This window comes from Pelophylax lessonae (assembly GCF_965119305.1).
Source record: "Pelophylax lessonae genome assembly, chromosome: 2".
In the NCBI taxonomy this organism is placed as follows: domain Eukaryota; kingdom Metazoa; phylum Chordata; class Amphibia; order Anura; family Ranidae; genus Pelophylax; species Pelophylax lessonae.
This window is the reverse complement of record NC_138769.1, coordinates 174,293,840-174,316,699: the sequence shown is the minus strand read 5'-3', so window position 1 is coordinate 174,316,699 and position 22,860 is coordinate 174,293,840. Positions and strand designations below refer to the sequence as shown.

At 39.5% G+C, this 22,860-nt stretch overlaps 1 protein-coding gene across 1 annotated transcript in view; it reads right to left on the bottom strand.

The window, feature by feature from the left end:
• The window catches only part of MAP3K15 (mitogen-activated protein kinase kinase kinase 15), a 311,475-nt gene that overhangs the window by 94,599 nt on the left and 194,016 nt on the right, over positions 1–22,860 (bottom strand). The window contains exons 12-16 of the mRNA XM_082244591.1: positions 21,855–21,904; positions 14,951–15,046; positions 8,290–8,377; positions 6,682–6,815; positions 5,118–5,245 (exon numbers count right to left, since the gene is read on the bottom strand). Of these exons, the coding sequence (XP_082100717.1) occupies positions 5,118–5,245; positions 6,682–6,815; positions 8,290–8,377; positions 14,951–15,046; positions 21,855–21,904 (496 nt within the window). The remainder of the gene's footprint in view (positions 1–5,117; positions 5,246–6,681; positions 6,816–8,289; positions 8,378–14,950; positions 15,047–21,854; positions 21,905–22,860) is intronic.

Here is a 22,860-nt window from a genome sequence, read left to right as displayed (position 1 = left end):
AGAATAAAAATAATAACCATTTATCATATCATGTTTGCTTCCATATTGACACAAAAATTATGGGAAAATAACATGCATTTTGATCAATTTGTTTTCTCAAAATGTATGTGTAAAGTAGGTCATATAAGGTTTACGCTGTCAACACTGTATTTTGTAATTTGGCAAATCAAATACCATCTAGCCAAAAATCACCTGTACTCTCTTGCAACTGTCTGTGGGTTTTTAAATGCAACCTGCTACACAAGAAATGGACAGACGAATGTAAATCTAACCACTCATCAGAATATATCAATTAACACACAGAGAGCTTACATTTTATATTTCAAAACATTCACATACAGTACCAACATCTGTTGGTATAGCTCAGTGGCCTACAAACTGTGGCCCAGAGGGCCAGATGTGGCCCTTTGCTTGCCCATATCTGGCCCTTGGGACACTATTCCACCAACTGGCCCCATTGATGGAGCACCATTCCCCCTATTGACACCATCAAGGGGGCACTATTCATCTCATTAATGTCAACAATGGGGCACTATTCTTCCCATTAAAACCAATGATGGAGCACTGATGCCAGGGCATTTTTTACTCCCCCTGGCCACAGTCAGGCCTTCATAAAGCCTGAAGGACAGTAAACTGGCCCTTTGCATTTAAAGTTTTGGAGACCCCCGTTATAGCTAAAACAGTAAACATGAAACATTTACATTAGCCTCTGCCACTGGAGCAGCTTACACTATCAAGTCCCTACCAAAATCACATTACATTATTAATAAAAGTATTAGCAGTCTGCAGACTCCAAGGGGAAGAAGAGGCACCAATAAGCATTGTATATCAGCTACAGATTAGGGTGATACCGGTATTTGTGCCGATACTAAGCATTTTCACAAGTACTTGCACTCATGCAAATGCTCTGATACCTAAAACCCATACCTTTGCGGTGCAATTTACAAAATGAATGGGCTTAAATCACACTGCAAAGAAACTCATGTGATTTGAACAGGAATGCAATGCGATTTCTGTCTGAATCACATGCAGGTTCCTGCGTGAACCCAGGCTTGTCATAGTGAGTATCGGTACTTGTACTCATCGATAAAAAAAAAATGTATCGATGGAACTCTACTACAGATCATGATGTTTTACCCTTCTGCTTCTATTTAATTTAGGTGATGTCATCAGAATGCAGGTGTCTAATTTATTTGTGTTTTTAAGCTTTTTTGCTTTCTAAGATATCTTTAATCACCAAAAGATCATAAGCTACTAGATAAAAATAACAATGGAATTAGGACAGCATTGAATTTTGAGCACTGTTTATCACAAATAAGAAAAAAGGATTGGCTAATTATTCTTAAAACTGCAATAAAATAACCTTTATTATAGCAATACATTTATTTATATATTTTATAATTGATTAAAATTCATTATATACTGGAATATTCCTGATATGTTTGATAACTCCAGAGTTTATATTAGTATTTATTTGCCAGAAGTATGGGATATGAAAAAAAAACCCACACATTCTCACCTAGGTGGATGCAGCGTTGATCCAATGCTCATCTGTTCCCCGCCACCTCTACACCGAGAACTGAGCGATTAAAGACCCCTGACCGCTCAGGTCTTCAGTGAGCAGGGAGCAGGTTACTGACTGAGCAGGGAGCAGTTACTGTCAGTCACCGCCTCTGTGCTTCACCCCTCAAGCACTCACTGGAGCACTGAGCTGTGGAGGGGGAGGGAGTGGCTGGCTCAGGATCTTAGTGGCGTACTGAGAGGCTGACCTAGCTGCCGGTCAGGCCTCTGCGTGGATCTCAACATTAAAATCAGGATCTCTCCAGAGTCTGGACCAGCTAAGTGACTTCAGCTGACAGTGAGCTAAAGCTGAATACGGGTGACAGGAGTGCAGAACGAAGTGCACTCCTGTGATCACCATAAGAAGCAGGGCCTAAAGAGCTTTGGCCCTACCACTCCTTTAAAATGCTAGTTGAAACACAATGTCCAGTCTCCAAGGACCCCCTACTACTTCCCTTTGGCTATAAGAACCTGAAGTCCCCACTACCCTCATTGAGGATGGGAAGGCCTTCTCATTCACATTGGATCCTAATATGTATGTTGGTCGCACGCTAGGCCATATTAAAGAAATGGACAACCTCCACTCCTCCAACCATTTCAGACATCAAGAAAGAGCTGAAAATCATTTTCTATTGGGAAAGCCTGGACATGCATCTGTTCCACAACACCACTAGGAAACAATTTCCCTCTAGGTGGCAAGCATTTATTGACTCCACCTTTTCCACATCGGAAGCTATGTCTCTCTCCTCGCAATTCTGTTACAATGAAGGATTCCCTTACATACACAAACATGTCCTTAGTGACTGTTCTGGGAAACCCAACTTGTCTTAAACCCACTATGGTTCCATACTATTTGTACTGCATTTACTTATTATTATTAGCTATATAAATGTGCATTACGATGAATAGGTTCAAGTCTCTTGAGGCGCCTTTTCGGGAGTTACTTTTATAGAGTATATCACCCTCTCTGAGTGGTGGCTGCCGCATACAGTCCTATCTGGCTTTACCTTCAGCCAGCTTTTTTGGACTCCAAAAGTCCATACCCGTCTCCAAATCGTATTAGTTTGCATCACCTATGCGGCTCTGTGTAGTCTTATTCAAACCTACTGTTCCTATATTAATGTGCTTTGACACTCTGGTGGTTTATACATCAAAACTCCAATAAAATATATTTAAAAAAAAATGCCAGCTGAAGTTAACCATAAAGGGAATATTTATATTGAATCTAGTGTTATAAGTTTTAGGCCCCATTTACATCTATGCGTTAAGTGAACACACACACACATTAACACACGTTACCGCTATGCACAGCACATGAGCTGATGCTTTGCAGGTCCATTAATTTTTAAGGGAGCCCCAACAGTGCACACCTATTGCAACACGCTGCAACATATAGCAATACGTCATAGTACATTGTGGTGTGTTCCATAAAAAATCTTGTGACATGTCCTATTCTTGGGATGTTTTGATCATCGAAAGACCAAAGATTTCAATGAGCTGCCTTAATGCAATACAAGTGCATTCAATGTAAATAGGGATTTTTTACAAGGCATTTCACTGTATACACACATTAGCTGTACAAGGAAGCTGGGTAAATAAGGAATTATTTGTTTATTTATTACAACTCTTTTGATTGGGTTTCAATATACGGGTACTTCATATATACTATTTTATTGCACATGGCATACAAAGGGTTTTATAGGCCCTTCCAACACAAAGTATAGGTGGACAGTCCATAGAAGGGAATGCAAAAATCAAAAGTGCCCACCCATAATGCCAGAAGGGAATAGTGTATTGGATGGAACATTCCTGTGGTACCGGCTGGACGAGTTACATTGTTTTAAAGTAAGCGTTGTTTCGTTTCTTTATAAATAAATTGTTTTATACTTTTCCTATCTCTCTGTTTTGACCATCATGATGTGCAAGATTGTGTAGTGAGATAGCAGTGTGAGTTCTCAGAAGGGCAGTCTTCAATGGTAGTGTAAGTGTAATTGTAAATCCAGCAAAACCTTAGCCTATCTGTCAGATTTTTCTGTTGTCTGTGGACCAAATGGTCCTTATTTCCTGTCCCAGTAACAGTGGACCGGGAGGGAAATGAAATATCCAATGAGAAACATATAGCAATAAAAAACATTAGGGCCTAGGGGCCGTTGTGTCCCTGTTCACTAGTTCAGGTGAGAATCAGGTCTGAATTTTTGCCTGAATTTGCACCTGAATCGGACCCTGCAGACACTAATCAGTTTTTCCCTACTGCCCTGTTATAGAAGAGATTTCTAGCAGTCTCATGTAATATGTATTCAGTCTATGACTGTTTCCTGAAGCATGTCCCTAATCTCCAGCAAGCCTTATAGCATGATCACAGCTTCTGGCAGTCTCTTGCAGTATGTCCACAGTCTTTGACTATCTTATGTATCATGTCTGCAGTCTCTGACTATCTCTTGTATCATGTTCGCAGTCTCTGACCATCTCTTGTATCATGTTCGCAGTCTCTGACCATCTCTTGTATCATGTCTTCAGTCTCTGACCATCTCTTGTATTGTGTCTGCAGTCTCTGGCTATCTTTTGTAGGGTGTCTGCAGTCTCTGACTATCTCTTGTATCATGCCCCAAGTCTTTGACTATATCCTGTTTGTCTGCTGTGTCTGATAATGCATTTCTACTGAATTCTATGTGAGGCTCTTTGGTGATATCAGGGGTCACACTTAAGCCCTCCACATATCAAGAAGGTTGACCACCACTGTTCTAAACTTTCCTCACTCTTTTCAAAATAAAATAGACATTTTAAGGTAGTACGTGCTGCTTATCTACACTTTGGAGATTAGATATTTGATTTCTGAAAAAACACACTGTAAGCCCATTTTACACTTTTCTTGGTCATAAGGTCTAACAAGTCTTGGGAGTGTCTGTCCAATTTTACCTTGTGGATTGTTATCTAAGTTATGGCCCGAGTCTGGCTATGTTGCTGCCTTATTGTACAACAGAATATTTGGATGCGAGCACAAGAGAAATGTTAAATCAAGGCTGATTGAGAGAGTTCATCATTTACTGACACATAGGGGTTGATTTACTAAAGGCAAAGGGAAACTGCACTTTGTAAGAGAATTTTCCCTAAGTTTAGTAAATAATGTGAAGCTCTGTTGACTATAATCATCAAATCACATGCAAGCATGCTGGTTTTCATTCTCCTCGCTCAGGATTGGGCAATCTTTGCAAAGTGGAATTTCACCACTAAAATCTGTGAAAAATTCCCTTGCAAAGTGGGTCTTACCCTGCAAAGTGCAACTTATCCTGCAAAGTGCAATATCCCTTGCAAAGTGAAAAGCCTATTTGCCTTTGGTAAATCAACCTCATAGACTTATTCATTGTTTCATTCCTGTTTCTGTTATATAATGTTTATATATATATATATATATATATATATATATATATATTGCTTTGAACCGGGCTAATATTGTAACTGATATACTTAAAGCAAAAGTGATCCCTAAAAACGAAAGCTGAGTGTTACCAGACAAATTATCCGACACTGTAGAAAATACAAATGCGGCTAATACAAACCTCCTGGAACCTGTTCCATAAATATTTTAATGTACCCATCTTCAGAAACAGAGCCAAGGTACTGAACAATATTGCGGTGTTTTAGATATTTGTGAAGCGCAATCTCTTCGTGAAGTGGTTGGGAATATCTGTAAAATAACAATATAGTATTTTTTGAGAACAACAGATTATGACACAATAACAACATGGAAAGTGAAAATGATTAGAGTTAAAATAGATATTTTCAAATTCACTTTTAAAGAGTGTTTATAATTTAAAACCCCCATCGGGTAATAATATACCTTTCAATTCTATGGTCTGTGCTGTTACACTTATACAAGCACTGAACCCATCTGGGAACTAAAGAATGTATGGGCCATCAGCAGAAGAAGGCAGAGTACTTTAAGCCCAATTAGAGTGCTTAAAGTGGATTTCCAGGTTTCCTGTCACTTTTTAGTTTGTTTGGAACAAGCTGGTCCAAAGGAACTATTTCCTTCACTAAGTGCTGCAATGTCTGTAAGCACGGTATGTACTGCATGTAGCTTCAGCTATATACACTACACAGTTCTGGGTTCCAGCTTTGAGACAGAGACTTTCCGTCTCACACCCGGAACAAAACATAATCGGTCTGAGCGGCACTCAGTCATTCAGAGGCAGATTTGTATTCTATCAATATATACAAAGCTTCCCCTGATTGGCAAATTCAGAGATTGTGATGTCATCAGCCCATCTCTTCAACTCAGCCAATCAGAGGAAGCTTTATATTTATTCACAGAATACAAAGCTGCTTGTGAATGGCTGAGCACTGCTCAGACCGACTCGGTTTTGTTCCAGGTGTGAGACGGAAAGTCTCTTTCTCACAGTCTGAACCCAGCACTGTGTACTATATGCACCTGAAGCTATATACAATTCATACAGCGCTCAGAGTCAATGCAGCACTTGGTGAAGGAAATAGCTTGTTTGGACCAGCTCGGTCCAAACAAACTATTTAAAGTAACAGGAAACATGGAGATCAGCTTTAAATATCCTGTTAGCATATAAACAAATTGTAGGACAATGTGAGCAATGGATCTGTGAATTCAGCAAGTCCAAACGCAATATTCCCCACATACACATTCATTGGAATGTCTATAATGATGCTGGGTGCTGTAATGCCCACCGGGTAGAAACTACAGACAACCTGAATGGAGAAATGTCATCAGCACACCAAGAATTCCTCAGAAGGGTCCAAAGCTTTATTCACATGGTCACATGTTACACATACGGCAATGTTTCGGAGCCACGCAGGGCCCCTTCATCAGGCAGGTGACACCATATGGGGCAGTTAGTCACTTTATAGGAGGGGGGAGCAAAAACAATATGGACGGCCAAATTGCACAGTACCATATGCAGAGGGGGGCTTTCTAATATTTAGGGTTAAGTGAATATATAAGAAATTATCAATCTTTCAATTCCAGACCTGCAATCTATTTTACCAGAAGGCAAATTTGTGGAAAGCAGAATGTGGTTCAATTCTACAACCCACACTCTGGTATTAAAAATACCGTAGTTTACTATAAGCATAAGACAACACTTCAGGACTCACCTACTGTCTCGCTCTGGAATCTCTTTGATTGCTATACGGACTTGATTGCTGAGATCTCTGCCTGCATATACTACTCCATAAGTACCTCGGCCAAGGATTACTCGATCTCCATTTTCATCATAGTCATATTCATACTGAAATATTGCACAGCATTTCAAACATTTTTTAATTAAGATATACAGAAAATAAAATATAGCTTTAACATCCACAGAGCCCCACAGGTGGAAAAAGCATTGTAAATAAGGATGAGGATCTATTATTCCATACTCTTATGCATTATTTGATGCATGCAGAGGAACTTTGTGACAGTATGTAAGGTCAGGCAGTTGAAGGGTCAGGCCTGGTTCACACTAGTGTAATTTCAGGTGCGACTTGAATCACACAGTTTCATATGACAAAGGAAATCACTGTTTTCAATGGAGCCTATTCACATCAATGCATAAAGCATGGCACAATTTTAGAAAGGGTCATGTGATACTTTTGGTGCGATTCCAGCACAAATTTGGCCCCATAGATAATGCAAACAAAATCCAGAATGGAAACGACTTGCACAACATAGTCGCACTGAAAATTGGATCAAATCGTAGCTGCAGGTGTGTAAACCTAGCCACAGACTTCAAGTACCATCTAATCTCTGACATTCAAGACAAATTGACTCTGATCGACCAAGCAAAACTTCCTTAGGTAAGTCTGCACCATTTTAATAATTTTTAAGACGATATTTAGTTTGTTGCAAAAGCCAACGGTGATTTGTTTTCTTTAAGCCCATTTGTTAACCGAAACCAATATCTAACTCCTCCAGCAAGATCTGCATGCCAGCTTTAGCATTATCAATGAGCAGAGGTAAGGGTTGTAGTAAAATGCTGCAACTAGCACGACTACATATGGAAATACTTCAAACCATAGGGCCATTTCACATGGGCATTCTGCCTGTCTGTTTTTCAAGTAGGTCAACACTTAACCACAATGTATGTCTATGGACAGGCAGATGTAAACAGACACACGTCCATACACAACCACTTACATCTGAGTCAGTTTAGGTCTACAGAAAAAAATGGAAAAGGTCTGCTTCCTTTTTTGTTTTTGTGGACATAAATGTATGTTGTCTGTTTACGGCCGTTACGTATAAGAAACATATTTTTTGTTGCCTATTACTAGTTTCTTCAACAACTAAAAAAAAAAGAAAACGGCTGGAAAACTGATGTAAACTGAACTGAAATGAAGATATATGTGCAAACCAATAAAAAATGATATAACCAATATTCATATTTTTTTTCTTTGCAAAAAACATGACTGAACTGATGACACCTTGGTGAAATGACCCTTAGAAATTAGTAATATCACTTTGGCAATAAGCTAACATTTGAAAATTACTTGACTACAAAGTGCATACAGTATGTGTCAGGTGCACTTTTAAAGTAACGAGATGATGGCAAGAAGGAATCTTCAAATACACTTCAGTTATAAAGTGTGTAGAATATAAAACCCATTTTTATAAAAATACTTCATCACGCTCACAAAATACGTAAAGGATGCATATTGCAATGTACGTAAAAAGAGGTTTCTAAGTAATGTACATAAAGCACCTCTAAATAAAGCTGCACTTACCTCTAATGTATCTCCATCTGCCTCACCCTCCAACTCTACAGTGCTGCCTACAACATCCGTGATGATCTCTTTAACAAGACTACAAAACCTGTTAGTGATAGAAGATATGCATTAAAACTGCTTCTTAAAATGGAATATCAATAATGTATACTGTTGAAGGTCATTTAACATTAGATAACATATGTTAAAGATATAAGAGATGCTGCATTAAGCTCTTAAAAACATTTTGTTAGGAGAAACCGTTCTTTACGTTGTTACTCACTTCTGTAGTTTATTTAGAAACCAATCTGAAGAGTAAAATGCCTAAATGGTAATTAAAGATATATATACTGCACTATACCTACAGGAACATAAACAGTAAGAAAACATTTAGTATGTAGACATAGAGAAGGTGTAATCCATGTTAAATAACATGTGGAGCGAAGTCGGGACTGATCGTAACCCGCAAAGACACTTTAAAGTAGACTGCTTACTAAAAAAGTTTGGTAATGTGAATATTCTTAGTTGTCGGTTATTCTAAAGGTAGCAGCAGAATGAGTGCTACTGGCCTTAAAATGGAACTTTACCCATAACAACTTAATAAAAAAATATATTTTTTTTTAGCAAGAAACATACATTCCCCATTAATAATTATGCTACCAAAATTAGTGTGTGCTTTAAATTGCCTCCAGCATTGTTTCTTCTTGCTTGAGGCTGCCATTTTGCTGAAGCCCAGAGCCCATGAGCAGCAGTAAATATTTAGGCTGCCAGTAGATCGGCCTCCAGTGTCTCTAATTTTCAGGCACAATGGCAAAAATGGAGAGCAACTGAGCATGTGCAGAGCAGGGTCGGTATTTTTGGAGTTTTTTAAACAGTGGCCAGCTTAAGTATGGTACAGATTGCTGTGAAAGATAACCTCAGGACGCCAAAGTCAAAACAGAATATTGTGTGTTTATGCAAATATGTACCCGCACATCACAAAGGATCTATCTGGCCCTGAATAGCTTCCAATAATCATCCACCTTTTAACAATGTTGTTTTACAGAATACAATCGTTCACTGTGGAAAATCATGTAAACCAGTGCTAGAACCTAAAAAAACACATAACTGCTGTACAGCCAGGGGTGAAAGTTTCCCCTTTTAAAAACAAGACTGTATATTTGAATTTTAAAAGTTTTAGGGAGTTTGTTAAAATCAAGCTTAAAACCTAAACTTATTTTCTCTGAGCAGCAACTGGGAAGGTGACGTGATCTATCACAGCAAAGCAATCAATAAAGCCTGGATCTCAATATATTTTAAAGTGGAACTTTACTCAACTTGATAAAAAATAAGGTTCTTTAGCAAGGAACATACATTCCACATTAATATTTATGCTACCAAAATTAGTGTGTGCTATAAATTGCCTCCAGCATTGTTTCTTCTTGCTGGAGGCTGCCATTTTGCTGAAGCCCAGAGCCCATGAGCAGCAGTAAATATTTAGGATGCCAGTAGATCGGCCTCCAGTGGCTTTGAGTTTCAGGCACAATGCCAAAAATGGAGAGCAACTAAGCATGTGCAGAGCAGGGAGAGACTGTGTATTTTTGGAGCTTTATAAACAGTGTAGGCACCTACAGTATTTTTAATGTTTTACACACTGCTATACCTGCAAAAGGAGCCAGCCTGAAGTCATCTAGCCGGTCTTAATTTTCTGACTAAAGTTACACTTTTAAAAAACCTTCAGCTCCTTTATGTACATGGAAGGTCATGACCTCAAGCTGGGTACGCACTGGCCAAAAATCATCCGGTTCAGCAGGAACTGGCCAACTTTCCATCAGTGTGTACACGAGTGTACAGAAACATGGGAGCCACTATGGGAGTTGTTTTTTAAAGGTGCAGTCTCCAGGGCCATCATCCAGTTGCTGGCTCTATTACCTAGTGAGTCACTAACCTATCAGTTGGTTAAACTAGATGGCCTTGTGTCTTCTTCAACCAGACTATGTAACTGACCTAATGGCAATCAATTAAAATTCTGAATTCCTATTCTACATGTTGGTTTTAGGTCATTGACTCACCAGGTATGAAGCAAGGATCAGCATAACAGTCCTAGTAGTTCCACATTTAAAACAAATTTGTAATGCCAAGTGTAGTGCTAAGGATCTCAACAGCATGCAGTCATGTGCACATGGATCGCTGTCCAGTGGGTTTCATTCTCTCTATAAGCAGCAGATAGAGATGCTCCAGGTGAAACCTCATACAGGCAGGTCTTAGCCTCAGCTTATCTCAATGGAGAGGAAAGAGAAGCAGAAAGCAGGAGAGAGCATCTGCCATATGTTGAGCTCAAGTGCACTAACATGAATTAAAAAGGCACTTGCAAAACAATGTGGACAAAACTGCAGCTGCAGCTTTCATTTATTTTCCTTTGTGACCCAGTGTTATGAAGTTTTCTTGTAAGGCCCTTTTTTTAAACAGGCAAGAAAAATATTGCAGTGCTTATAGCAGTGTAGATTTTTTAGGGATCTGAACATAGATGGCGTGTTGAGAAACAATGAGCACACCGGCGTCTAAAGATCCATAATGCATAATGAACATTTCATGTTTGAGTACAGTAAAGCTACATGCACATGGGTGCATTGCCAGTGCAGCGTAAGGACGCTGAGTATTTCTGGTATCCCAAGTGTCCTAGAGCTGCCTACAGCTGTCCATAGACTTTAATAGCTGAAGGCGGCTGTAAGCAGCTATTTGTGTACACTAGCAAACACGCACAGACATGATGCACCAAAGGCATCTAAGGTGCATCCAATCCATTACATCACACAAATCGCGGCACATAGTTGAGTACAGCAACCTTCACCCATTCTTGTCTATGGACCCCAGAGATATGCAGCGTCTTTACACTTAGTGGGCAAATGTACTCATGCGCATGTAGCCCTATTTATGCTTATACGCATGTATACGAAAGTTTTCATGCGTAAACTGAAACACTGGCAGCTAAAAAAGGATGAACAAGACTTTAATGCATGTATACAGGTACACATCTTTATGCGCCTGTGCAAGTTTATACGCAAGGTCTTTACAGATCATAACTTGCATTTTATACTCAGGATCTTTCCTCCAGTCTCTGACAGCAAGATCCTGCATATAAAAGGGGGGAAAAATCAGCGCTAATGCAAAAAAATCATGTGACATATACGGACCAACAACTAAATCAAAGTGAAAAACATGCTAGGAGTGAAAAACACAAGTGAAACATAAATCACACATGAACGGTGCAATAAATGTGGTAAATATTCTCAGAAAATGTGAATAAGTCCATCAAAATCATGAAGAAAGATGTCAAAGTTGATAAAAAGGCGACAAATAGTAAGTGATGGTAATAAAAAAAAAAGGGGGAGGTGTCTTCCGTGCATAATCCCAAGACAAACGGAATCTTATGCAACCTATAAGTGCAATGGCCATTCACCTTATTAAAGGATATTATGTGTATTCAGAGTGATCCAATAATGGAAAATTTCTCCACAGCGTCGAGTAATGGCTCATGTAAGGCAAGCAAACATCTCCATAGTGTAGTATATAAAAGCAGCAATTTATTCATGAAAGTAGTAACTTACAATTAAATACACAGCGATTACTCACCGCTTGGATAAGCACCCGTTTGCCTTGGGAAATATGTACGGAAGACACATCATTTACTATTTGTGGACTTTTTAACAACTTTGACATCATTCTTCACAATTTTGATGGACTTTGATTATTAGCATTTTCTGAGAATATTTATCACATTTATTGCACTGTTCATGTGTGATTTATGTTTCACTTGTGATTTTCCCTCCTAGCATGTTTTTCACTGTGTCTATGTATGTACACTATTGGATTTGAACACTTTGATTTAGTTGTTGGTCCGTATATATGTCACATGATTTTTTGAATTAGCGCTAATTCCCCCCCCCCCCTTTTTTGTGAGTTTATTGTATGTGGTGATACTTCAGAATTTAGCTGCTATTCCTTTTAATTTTACACTGTATGTTTTTTAGTTCTATTATTGGTTAGTGCAGGGATCCCCAAACTACGGCCCTCCAGTTGTTCAGGAACTACAATTCCAATCATGCCTAGTCATTTATGTGAATGTCAGAGTTTTACAATGCCTCATGGGATGTGTAGTTCTGCAACAGCTGCACGGCCGTAGTTTGGGAATCCCTGGGTTAGTGCATTGGTTCATTACCCTTATCTTAAAAGATCTTGCATATAAATATCAGTAACTTATTATGCCCATATTCATGAGAATTAAAACGCAACTTGGCCCTACCTCCTGCCATCTGCCACACAAATTTCTGCAGCTGTAACCACCACCACAGTGAAACATGGGACCTGCGGGAGGGTGCCATTAAAGGAGATGTACAGCTAAAGCTTGTTTGACTGTACATCTCCTATGGATCACAGGAGTGCAGTTTGTTTTCAGCAGAGCGTGGGCTGAAGTCCGCTCTCTGCTAATGTCACAGAAGTCAGTCCAGGTCATCACAACAATGGAAGTCAGGATCCGCCAGGTGCCTGGCAAGCTGCTGAGAGGCTGAGCCGACCGCTCCACCCCCACCACAGCCCAGCACTCCAGTGAACAAGGAGGGAGCAGAGCAGAGAGCTCTGCTCACGGAGCTGTCAGAACCAAGCGATGGGCGGTGTTCGATCGCTCGGTTCTCAGTGTAGAGGCGCAGAGGGACAGATGTAGCATCAGACCGATGCTGCATTCAACTAGGTAAGTATAAATCTAAAAAAAAAAAAAAAGAAACCCATACAACTCTTTGTACCATTCTGCCACACTGGAAATCGCACCTGCACTGGGAATCACGCTGTACTCGCAGTTCCCATGCAGGCTACGATTTCCAAAGTAGTGCAGTGACTTCTTTCCTGCATTTTATGATACAAGGCATTCAAATGAATGGGCTGTCGTGCCCGCGCAAACCACAGCCCGCATGGCTGCGAAGATGTGAACCTTGTCTAAGTCAGGGGGGTAAATAAGGTCCAAGAGGGTAGTATTTTCAATATGAAACCAAGAACAAGATTATGACCTCAAACTAACAGGAGGAAAGTTGAAAACTAATCTTAGAAAGCATTATTTTACTGAAAGGATAGTTGATGCTTGGAAAAACTTCCAGTAGAGGTAGTGAGTTAATCAACAGTAAGTGGCTTCTTACATTCCACCAGAGGTAGTGAGTTAATCAACAGTAAGTGGCTTCAAACATGCTTGGGACAAACATAGATAAATAAAAAAAATACAAAAACATGTAAAAAAAAATAAAAAATTGCCAGACTTGATGGACCACTTGGTCTTTTTCTGCCATCGCTTTTCTATGTTTTAATGACTGAAAGGGAGGTTCAGGGGACCAAAAGTGATGAAGCCAAGCATGTCTTTACCAAAAAATTTGACATTTGTATATGAAGTCACCTCTATATTTATTCGACATGCACTCAGATTAAATTGCCCAGGTTAATGGTAGCTGATTGAAACTGGATCTCGTTAACAGTGATTTAATGATACCCTTTAGTGCAGCAGTAGAATTGGATCACAGCATTTATTTCTTACTTTAATTACATTACATTTCATAGATTTTTTTCCTCTATGAGAAACACTTGCACTGAATCAATTCCATTGATTCTTACACAACAAATGTGAAGCCAGCTTGTCATTGCTACAAAATCATTATTAATCATGATCCTTGAGAGGAAAAAACACCATCTTATCTACTTATGTGTATATTAAAAACTACTAAGAGACTTTTGTCGAAACAAGTTCTTACTAAGAATTGGAGTTACTTCTCAGCCCCCCATCAGAATCGAACTCACCAACTGGTAGTTGTGGAAATTCCAAATCTTAGTAAAAATTGTCACCTAATGTAATTTTCCAAAGAACTGGAATAAGTACCTTGATCTGTCTTCATATTAGCCCCCTGTAGTCCCTGGCACAGACAAACAGGTTGTAAACCCACATATTTTTTCTTTTCTTCACCCCGAGAGAGAAACACATAATGAGCTAGTATGCATCGCATACTAGCTCATTATGAAATACTTACCTTAGAACGAGCCCGCCTTAGAATAATAAATACTTACCTTAGAAGCGCCGTGCCGCCCGCTTACCTCTATGACGGGCAACATTTCCAGTCGCCCGTCTTTCGGGATCGCGGCATCCGGCCATCTGATTGGCTGAAGCCGCGGTGACGTCACTCCTGCGCATGCGCACGGGAGCCAACGGTCACGGCACAGGGCTCTGAAGGAACGGCACCAGCAGCCGTTCCTTCAGAGCGCATGCGCCAGTGACGTCACTGGCTGCATGTAAGGTAAATATCTCCTAAACGGTACATGTTTAGGAGATATTTACAGTACCTATAGGTAAGCCTTATCATAGGCTTACCTATAGGTACAATTTGCAGAGGAGGGTTTACTTACTCTTTAAGAGAGGAAGGGGGAACATTATGCCCAAATTGGGACCCTAGTTCTTGGCATAGTGCTATCAATCTAACTATGTAAACATGCTGACAGAAGAAGTCACATAGACAACCTCATCAGTGTGCAACACAGTTCATTTACAGACTTCAATATATATATATTTAGTTGCCAGTTTGTGATTCGAATATACATTTAGTTGTCTGTAGTCTAGCCTTCCAGGTTAAAATGCAATGTAGCCCCCAATTATTTAAAACCAGTTTACACTCACCTATTACACTGGTCCTCAGTGGAAAAGTATATCTGAAAATCATCTGAATTGTCATGAACATAAAGAAAGCAGCAACGTTCATCAAACTTTGATATGCTGTAAAATATAGACAAGTAATCAGATTTCCATTCATTTAGAAACAAGACAAATAGTTACCGCCATAAACAACCAATATCAAAAATAGATCAAAATCAGAGAGACTACCAATGATTTAAAGGCAATATAAACCTTCCCACCTGGATTTTGTGTTTTTCACCTGCATAAGATGTGCATTGATCATGTAGTTTCATACTGTCATTTTTTGCACTGTACATAGCCTATAGTAGAGTAAAGCTTGTGTTCAAACATAAAGCATGCCACATAACACTGCACAGGTAATGCATGACCTCTGTCCCTGGGTCTCTCAAACAGAGTACACACATACCAAAATTTGTATGGTTCAGTATGAACTTACGACCAGCTGCTGTCAGTAATGCTGGAAAACCAGAATTCGAGTAGTGTTTGCAGCCAATGGCTGCAGCACTGATCTGTATATTCTGACAGGGGGGGGGGCCCCCGCTGTCAGAATACAAAGGAGTGGCTAGGGAGATCCTTGATAATGCATTGCTTATGTGGACATGGGGATCCGTCAGTTTTTTCGTTCAACTCACTGGTTGAAAGAAAAAAAAACGTGTGTATTTTCTGATTCAGTCTAGTTCTCCTAGTTGAAAGCTAACCAGTAATTTGATCTGAAAAAGACCAATCAGTCGGAGCAATTAACTGAGAGATCCATGTAGTCTTTCATCACCTTAGCACTCCTACATTTGTGATACAAAACAGAGGAAACAGTGAGGCATGAACTGTGACCCAGAACAAGAAGTTGCCTGTCCTTTTAGTGAAAAGGGAAAAGCCAGCTAAAGGGATACGCGGACATAGGTAAATCAATCAGCCATGACACTACAAACTGCAGCCATAACATGAGTGAGCACATCATTAGAAGGTAAGTCAAACAAACAATACATGGAATTTAACTAAACTGATACCTATTGAAAACAATGAAAACTTTTGAAAGTGTACAATGTCCTTAGAAAATCCTGTTAGATAGCTGGACACTATGCGCAAAATGCACATTTGTGCAAACATTTCTATGAAAAATCTCTGGCTGTTCGATGACTTTGACCAATGTCATTTGATAGTACTTCAAAATTTAGTTTGCATTTAACATTCAATTTTAGAGTGAATAGACTTTCCTAAACAAAATCTAAATTCACTTCTAGAAATGTATCCAAAAAATATTTTCCATTCTGCCCCTGTCTAATATTCTTGTCACTGCAGACAAAAATAAATAATATATTCAAACACTAGCAGCGCTAAATAAACAAACTAAGGAATAAAATCCAAAGTCCTTAAATGGGTATTTCCAGGTCATGTGGTGAGTTGGTTAGACACAATCCTTTTATCCCAGGGAGGGTGTGAGGGGTCCTGGCCGTAGCACCTGATTTCCACCACCACTTTGTGCTCCCCCCCCTATTCTTAAAACTCACCAGAGAATGGTGAATCAAGATCCTTCAAGGAATTCCGCCACTAGATTCCAACATTGGACACTGGACCACTTTTCCTCTATTAGCTGTACAATCTCCTGCTGCCTGGCCGGCGGTCAGTCACCAAGCTGCGGCGGGTCGGTGTGTGCAGCGATGCAGGAAAGCCGCTCGCATGCCTTCAGCAGCAGCAGCCCGGGATGAGAAGCTCCCTCCTCCTCCTCCACGGCAACCTGGATTGATCTGGTCTCACTGGCGTCAGGGAGTCGGAGCCGCCCCACTGCCAATACACAACACACCCCGACCAGGGACCGTCTGCAAAGCACAACCCCAAGCAGGCGGAGGAGGGAGCTTCTCATCCCGGGCTGCTGCTGCTGAAGGCATGCGAGCGGCTTTCCTGCATCGCTGCACACACCGACCCGCCGCAGCTTGGTGACTGACCGCCGGCCAGGCAGCAGGAGATTGTACAGCTAATAGAGGAAAAGTGGTCCAGTGTCCAATGTTGGAATCTAGTGGCGGAATTCCTTGAAGGATCTTGATTCACCATTCTCTGGTGAGTTTTAAGAATAGGGGGGGGAGCACAAAGTGGTGGTGGAAATCAGGTGCTACGGCCAGGACCCCTCACACCCTCCCTGGGATAAAAGGATTGTGTCTAACCAACTCACCACATGACCTGGAAATACCCATTTAAGGACTTTGGATTTTATTCCTTAGTTTGTTTATTTAGCGCTGCTAGTGTTTGAATATATTATTTTGCTTCTTAATATTATCGGACACCTTTTTGTAGTTGATCTTATCCTTTATAGCAGCTGCTTTGACGTCAAGTCGTTATTATTGATTTTATTCTTGTGCCTTCTTATTTATTTTAGCGCAGGGTGAGTGTATTTATAGGATTTTAATTTTCATATATTTATCACTCCTTACTGTCCAGACAAAAATAAATGTTGATTTGACCCCACTAACAATTAGAAGAACAAACATTCTAAAAAATGAAAAATTTTGTACAAAATTCTTCTAGTGTATGAATGTAATAATGTAATGTAGAGATAGAGAAGGTGTAATCCATGTTATATAACTTTCGGCCTAACTTGTGGAGCGAAGTCGGGACTGATCATAGCCCACAAAGACAATGTAAAGTAGACTGCTTACTAAAAATGTTTGGTAATGTGAATTTTCTTTGTTGTCAGTTATTCTAAAGGTAGCAGCAGAATGAGTGCTACTGGCCTTAAAATAAAACTTTACCCATAACAACTTAATAAAAAATAAAAGTTTTTTTAGCAAGAAACATACATTCCACTTTAATAGTTATGCTACCAAAATTAGTGTGTGCTGTAAATTGCCTCCAGCATTGTTTCTTCTTGCTGGAGGCTGCCATTTTGGTGAAGCCCAGAGCCCATGAGCAGCAGTAAATATTTAGATTGTCAGTAGATCGGCCTCCAGTGGTTCTGATTTTCAGGCACAATGCCAAAAATGGAGAGCAACTGAGCATGTGCAGAGCAGGGTTGGTATTTTGGAGTTTTTTTAAACAGTGGCCAGCTTAAGTATGGTACAGATTGCTGTGAAAGATAACCTCAGGACGCCAAAGTCAAAACATAATATTGTGTGTTTATGCAAATATGTACCCGCACATCACAAAGGATCTATCTGGCCCTGAACAGCTTCCAATAAACACAGTTATTTTACAGAAAACAATCGTTCACTGTGGAAAATCATGTACACTAGTGCTAGAACCTGTAAAAGCACATAACTGCTGTATAGCCAGGAATGAACGTTTTAGGGAGTTTGTTAAAATCAAGCTTAAAACCTAAACTTTTCTGTCCCAGCAGCAACTGGAAAGGTGACGTAATCTATCATAGCGAAGCAATCAATCAAGCCTGGATCTCAATACATTTTAAAGTTGAACTTTACCCATAACAACTTATTAGCAGAGATGTATAGTAACTAAGTAGAACTACTTCACTACTGTACTTAAGTACCGAAAAGCGGTATCTGTACTTTCCTAGAGTAAAAATTTTTTCTCCTACTTCCATTTTTACTTCACTACATTTTTTCAAGGATTTCAATACTTCTACTCCAATATTTTCTTTTTGTGCTGCATAGTTACCCGTTACAATTATAAAAATTACCACTGCCAGAACAGTAGATGGCAGGTTTCATGAAGCACAAAACATGTGTATTATCAGCGCATAAGAAAATAAAAGCTACTGTATGTATAAATAAAAGCTGCATTTGAAATAATAAAAAACAATATGATGTTTAAACTTTTGACTTGTTTCTTTAAAAACTACATAACACAGTACTTGTACTTTTACTTTCAGTACTTGAGTAGCAATTTTTTTTTTCAAAACTACTGGTACTTTTACTTTCAGTACTTGAGTAGCAAAATTTAAAAAAAAACTACTTGCAATACTTAAGTATAAAAAATGTTGAATACTTTAGTACTTCTACTCAAGTCACTTTTTGATCGAGCACTTCCACTTCTACTCAAGTCACTTTTTGATCGAGCACTTGTACTTTTACTCAAGTATGGGTTTCGAGTACTTTATACAACTCTGCTTATTAGTGTGTGCTGTAAATTGCCTCCAGCATTATTCCTGTTTCTTCTTTACCCATAACAACTTATTAGTGTGTGCTGTAAATTGCCTCCAGCATTATTCCTGTTTCTTCTTGCTGGAGGCAGCCGTTTTGCTGAAGCCCAGAGCCCCTGAAGAGCAGTAAATTTTAAAGCCGAACAAAAACCCATCAATAACAGCTTCAAAAAAAAAATTACATTTCTGTAATGCCAGGATTGCTAACTGTCAAATTTGCTTGTGTCCTTAACCAAACTGTCATACCATCCAATGGCTGGTGTCACAACTGATCACATGTACAGCACAATGGCAGTTGTAGATCAAACAGAAGCAGCTTCCTTAGCTGTAAAAAATAGAAGGGTTCAATTCTGCTTTAAGGCTGTCAGCAGATTAGCCTCTACAAATTCAGTAGTGCCTAAAAGTGCCTACAAATGGAGAGCATCTGAGCATGTGCAGAGCAAGGTGAGTGTATTACAGCATTTTATACAGTATAGACACTTTTATTTTTTTACATAGCTAGACCTGCAAACGGGGCCAGCCTGAAGTTGTCTAGCAGGATGTAATTTTCTGACTAAAGTTCCACTTTAAGATGTGTATGGAAAGATTTAAGGAGAGCTGCCAATATAGATTTATCAGAAATGCCATTGCTGAATGTCAAAGCTGTAGGACTGTCATCCTCATAATTTCTTCACTATCACATGAGTTACGGACTTAGAATGTGCTTTCTCCCTGTCAGAAATATCTGATGTCATAATACCTGACACAATTGTGCTTGTTACATGCCAATGACTCACCATGTAGCTAAGGATCAGGAACACAGTCCCAGAGACTATGGGGTTAATTTACTATTTAAAAGGCTGTTCCCTTTGCAAGGGAAGTTGCACTTTGCAGGGGAATTGTCCCAGAGCTCAGTGAATTACATGAAACTGCTGATTTCCATCATCCAATCCATGTGCAAGCAAAAATATATATATATTTTTTACAAAACGAAACTTCCCCACATTCAATAAGCCCTGGGGCAACTTCCCTTGCAAAGTGCAACCTCCCTTGCAAAGCGAATTGCCTATTTGCATTTAATAAATCAACCCTAATATATTTAAAACAACTTTGAATTACCAGCTCCCACATGTGACATAGCAGCTGAGATTACAGAATGGTATTTATTGATGTAGACGATCATACACTGGAAGTATAGCTGGCCATAGATGGTTCTTTTTATTCACTAAGTCACAGGGCTGATCGAAGAAAACAAACACATTCCTCCATCCACACACGTGAGTTGGAAGAAGGAATCCCCCTTTGCATGGAAATTGTACCCTGAATGCAAGAATTTTCCAGCTTGTCCGGTCGACAGACATCCAGCTAACAATTGACTTTGTTTGAACAGTGACAGACACATACAGATGAAAATTCGGGTGGTCCCTGCTGAACCGGCCAGATTTCAATCCATCGATGGCCAGTTTATTGCCTTTATTACGCAAACGTTCTGATCGGGTCTGCCTGTCTGATTTTTAGAAGGATCCGATCGGAACCTTCATTCTCCTCTGTGGAGTAGCGGGTGTAAACGGACATGTGTCCATTTACACCTGCAACATCCAATCCACTAAAAACAGATGGATGGGGATCCATTCCCCTTCCGTCTAGCGGATCAGATCAGATGGAAGTTGGGTTTAAACGGACAGGTGGCCCATTTATATCCGGCAGCCCATAGAGGAGAGATGAGATCCACTGCTGAGCAAGCAGAGTGCAGGGGAAGTCCACCCCCTTGTAAAAGGTCCCTATTTCTGCACTAAAAATACCATTCTGATAACCTATTACTAATACTTCTTATTTTAAAAGTCCCAATCCTAAATGTTTAAAGCTGATGTAAGAGTCAGAAATGTGTGGCACAAGTACATTATAAAACAGATCAAGTTATGAGTAATTCCATTAGAAAACACAGAGAGTCAGAGGACTGTCAGATACATAAACGTGTCATTTTTTTTTTTACAAGGGGCTCTTCCAGGAATTGTTTGAATAGAACAGACTTTCTAACCTATAACATTTCCTGTCTTTTTGTTTGGCAATCCCTATTTGTATTGAATACATAGATATACACTAAAAGGGAAGCACAATGTATAGGTGGATAACTGTGTGGCAGTTTAGCTTTGAAGTCCAGCTCCCAGAAGAGCTCCACATGCTTGCAGTTTGCATGATTTGCTTACACAGCAATAAAAAAACATATGGACAGCTTACCCGACTTTGTCTTTGTTAAGGACTGAATATTTTAAAGAATAGGTTCACTGTTTTTAGGATGGAACATGTAACATGTAACAGCTCTTGCTCATTCCCCCCCCCCTCCCCCGTGACAGCAGACATGGATTCCTCTCTCTGCTGCGTCATTCATTCACAGCTTCCCATGAATGAATAAACTACAAGTACCATCAGCCACAGCAGCAAACAAACTTGTAGTTAGAACAAACTGCGCTTGCACACAGACAGCCTGTACAGAGCTACGGGCAACAGAGCTGTAGGCATCGTGTGCAGGAGCCTGTCACTGCACCTGCATTTTTTTTTTCAAAAAATGATGAATACATATTCTTCTACCTACAAAAGTTGTGTATTTATTATTATTTATGTAAAGGTGAACTTAGCCTTTAAGCCCCTGCATGGGCAGAGACTAATGTGAATGGTGCAGAGTTTTTGTAGAAGAGATGTAGAAGTTAAATAAAGAATAAAACTTATTAAAAAACATTTAACCTAACATACACAATAAATGCTGTTTTTCCAAACTGCTGAGAAAACAATCATGTCGAAAAATTGTATCAGTTTCCCTACCTTATACCCCTTATAGAAGAAGCAGTGAAGTTCCACTCATGAATCCCTTTCTGAAAGAAGAAACTGGACTTGTAAAACAAATATTTTCTGCTTGTGAAGACATTTGTCATGTAATGCCCCATACACACGTGCAGATTATCTGCAGACTTTTGTCTGCAGACTTACCTTTTCTATGTAGTGCAAGGGCCTTCCGGATTGCATACAAATTGAAAGTGTTTAGGTTTGACCTCATATTATATAGTTTTGGTAAGTCTGCAGACAAAAGTCTGCAGATAATCTGCACGTGTGTATGGGGCATAACTCTCACCTATACAGCAGACTAAAATGTATCGAGAAACAATGGTGTAACTTTGACGTCAATATGACCTTTCACTAGTGATAAAAAATATAAAATTTAAAATGCAAATAAAAATGTATTGATTGAAAAAAAAAAATTTAAGCGAGCGCACACACAAGCCATGAGTCTTGCTTTTTACAAAGTGTCAATATAGTAGAACTGAAAGATTGTATTAACATGCCTTCTTACATTTCATATATATTTCAGCTTATGCCCATTCCATGATGAAATATGGGCCCTTGCATTTACATAGTAACGAGCTAGACTGATACCCATTCATCCACCCTGGACAGCAGACAGCTATATTTTGCATTTAGACGACATGTTAAACCACCTGTCCATTCATTCATTTGAACACTTGACAGTTGGACATTTTGCATAAGAGATTGCTGACGCCACCCATAAACAATTGACAATTGCTTACATTAACCCATGACAACTGAATGCAGACGGGGCGACCCTCTGACAAAACACAGATTCAGATACGGGAACACCTCATATTGACACAGATGCAAAAGGCCCTTTCATGTACTGTTCTGTCTGAGATGTGCTATTGTTAATTTGACTGATGAATTGTAAACCAGTTGAAGCAGTTTTTTCCCGCTTAAACGTGCCTTAAATAAGAGCTACACTTGCAATAAAATCAGTTGTGACTGTGCTAAGTTTGAG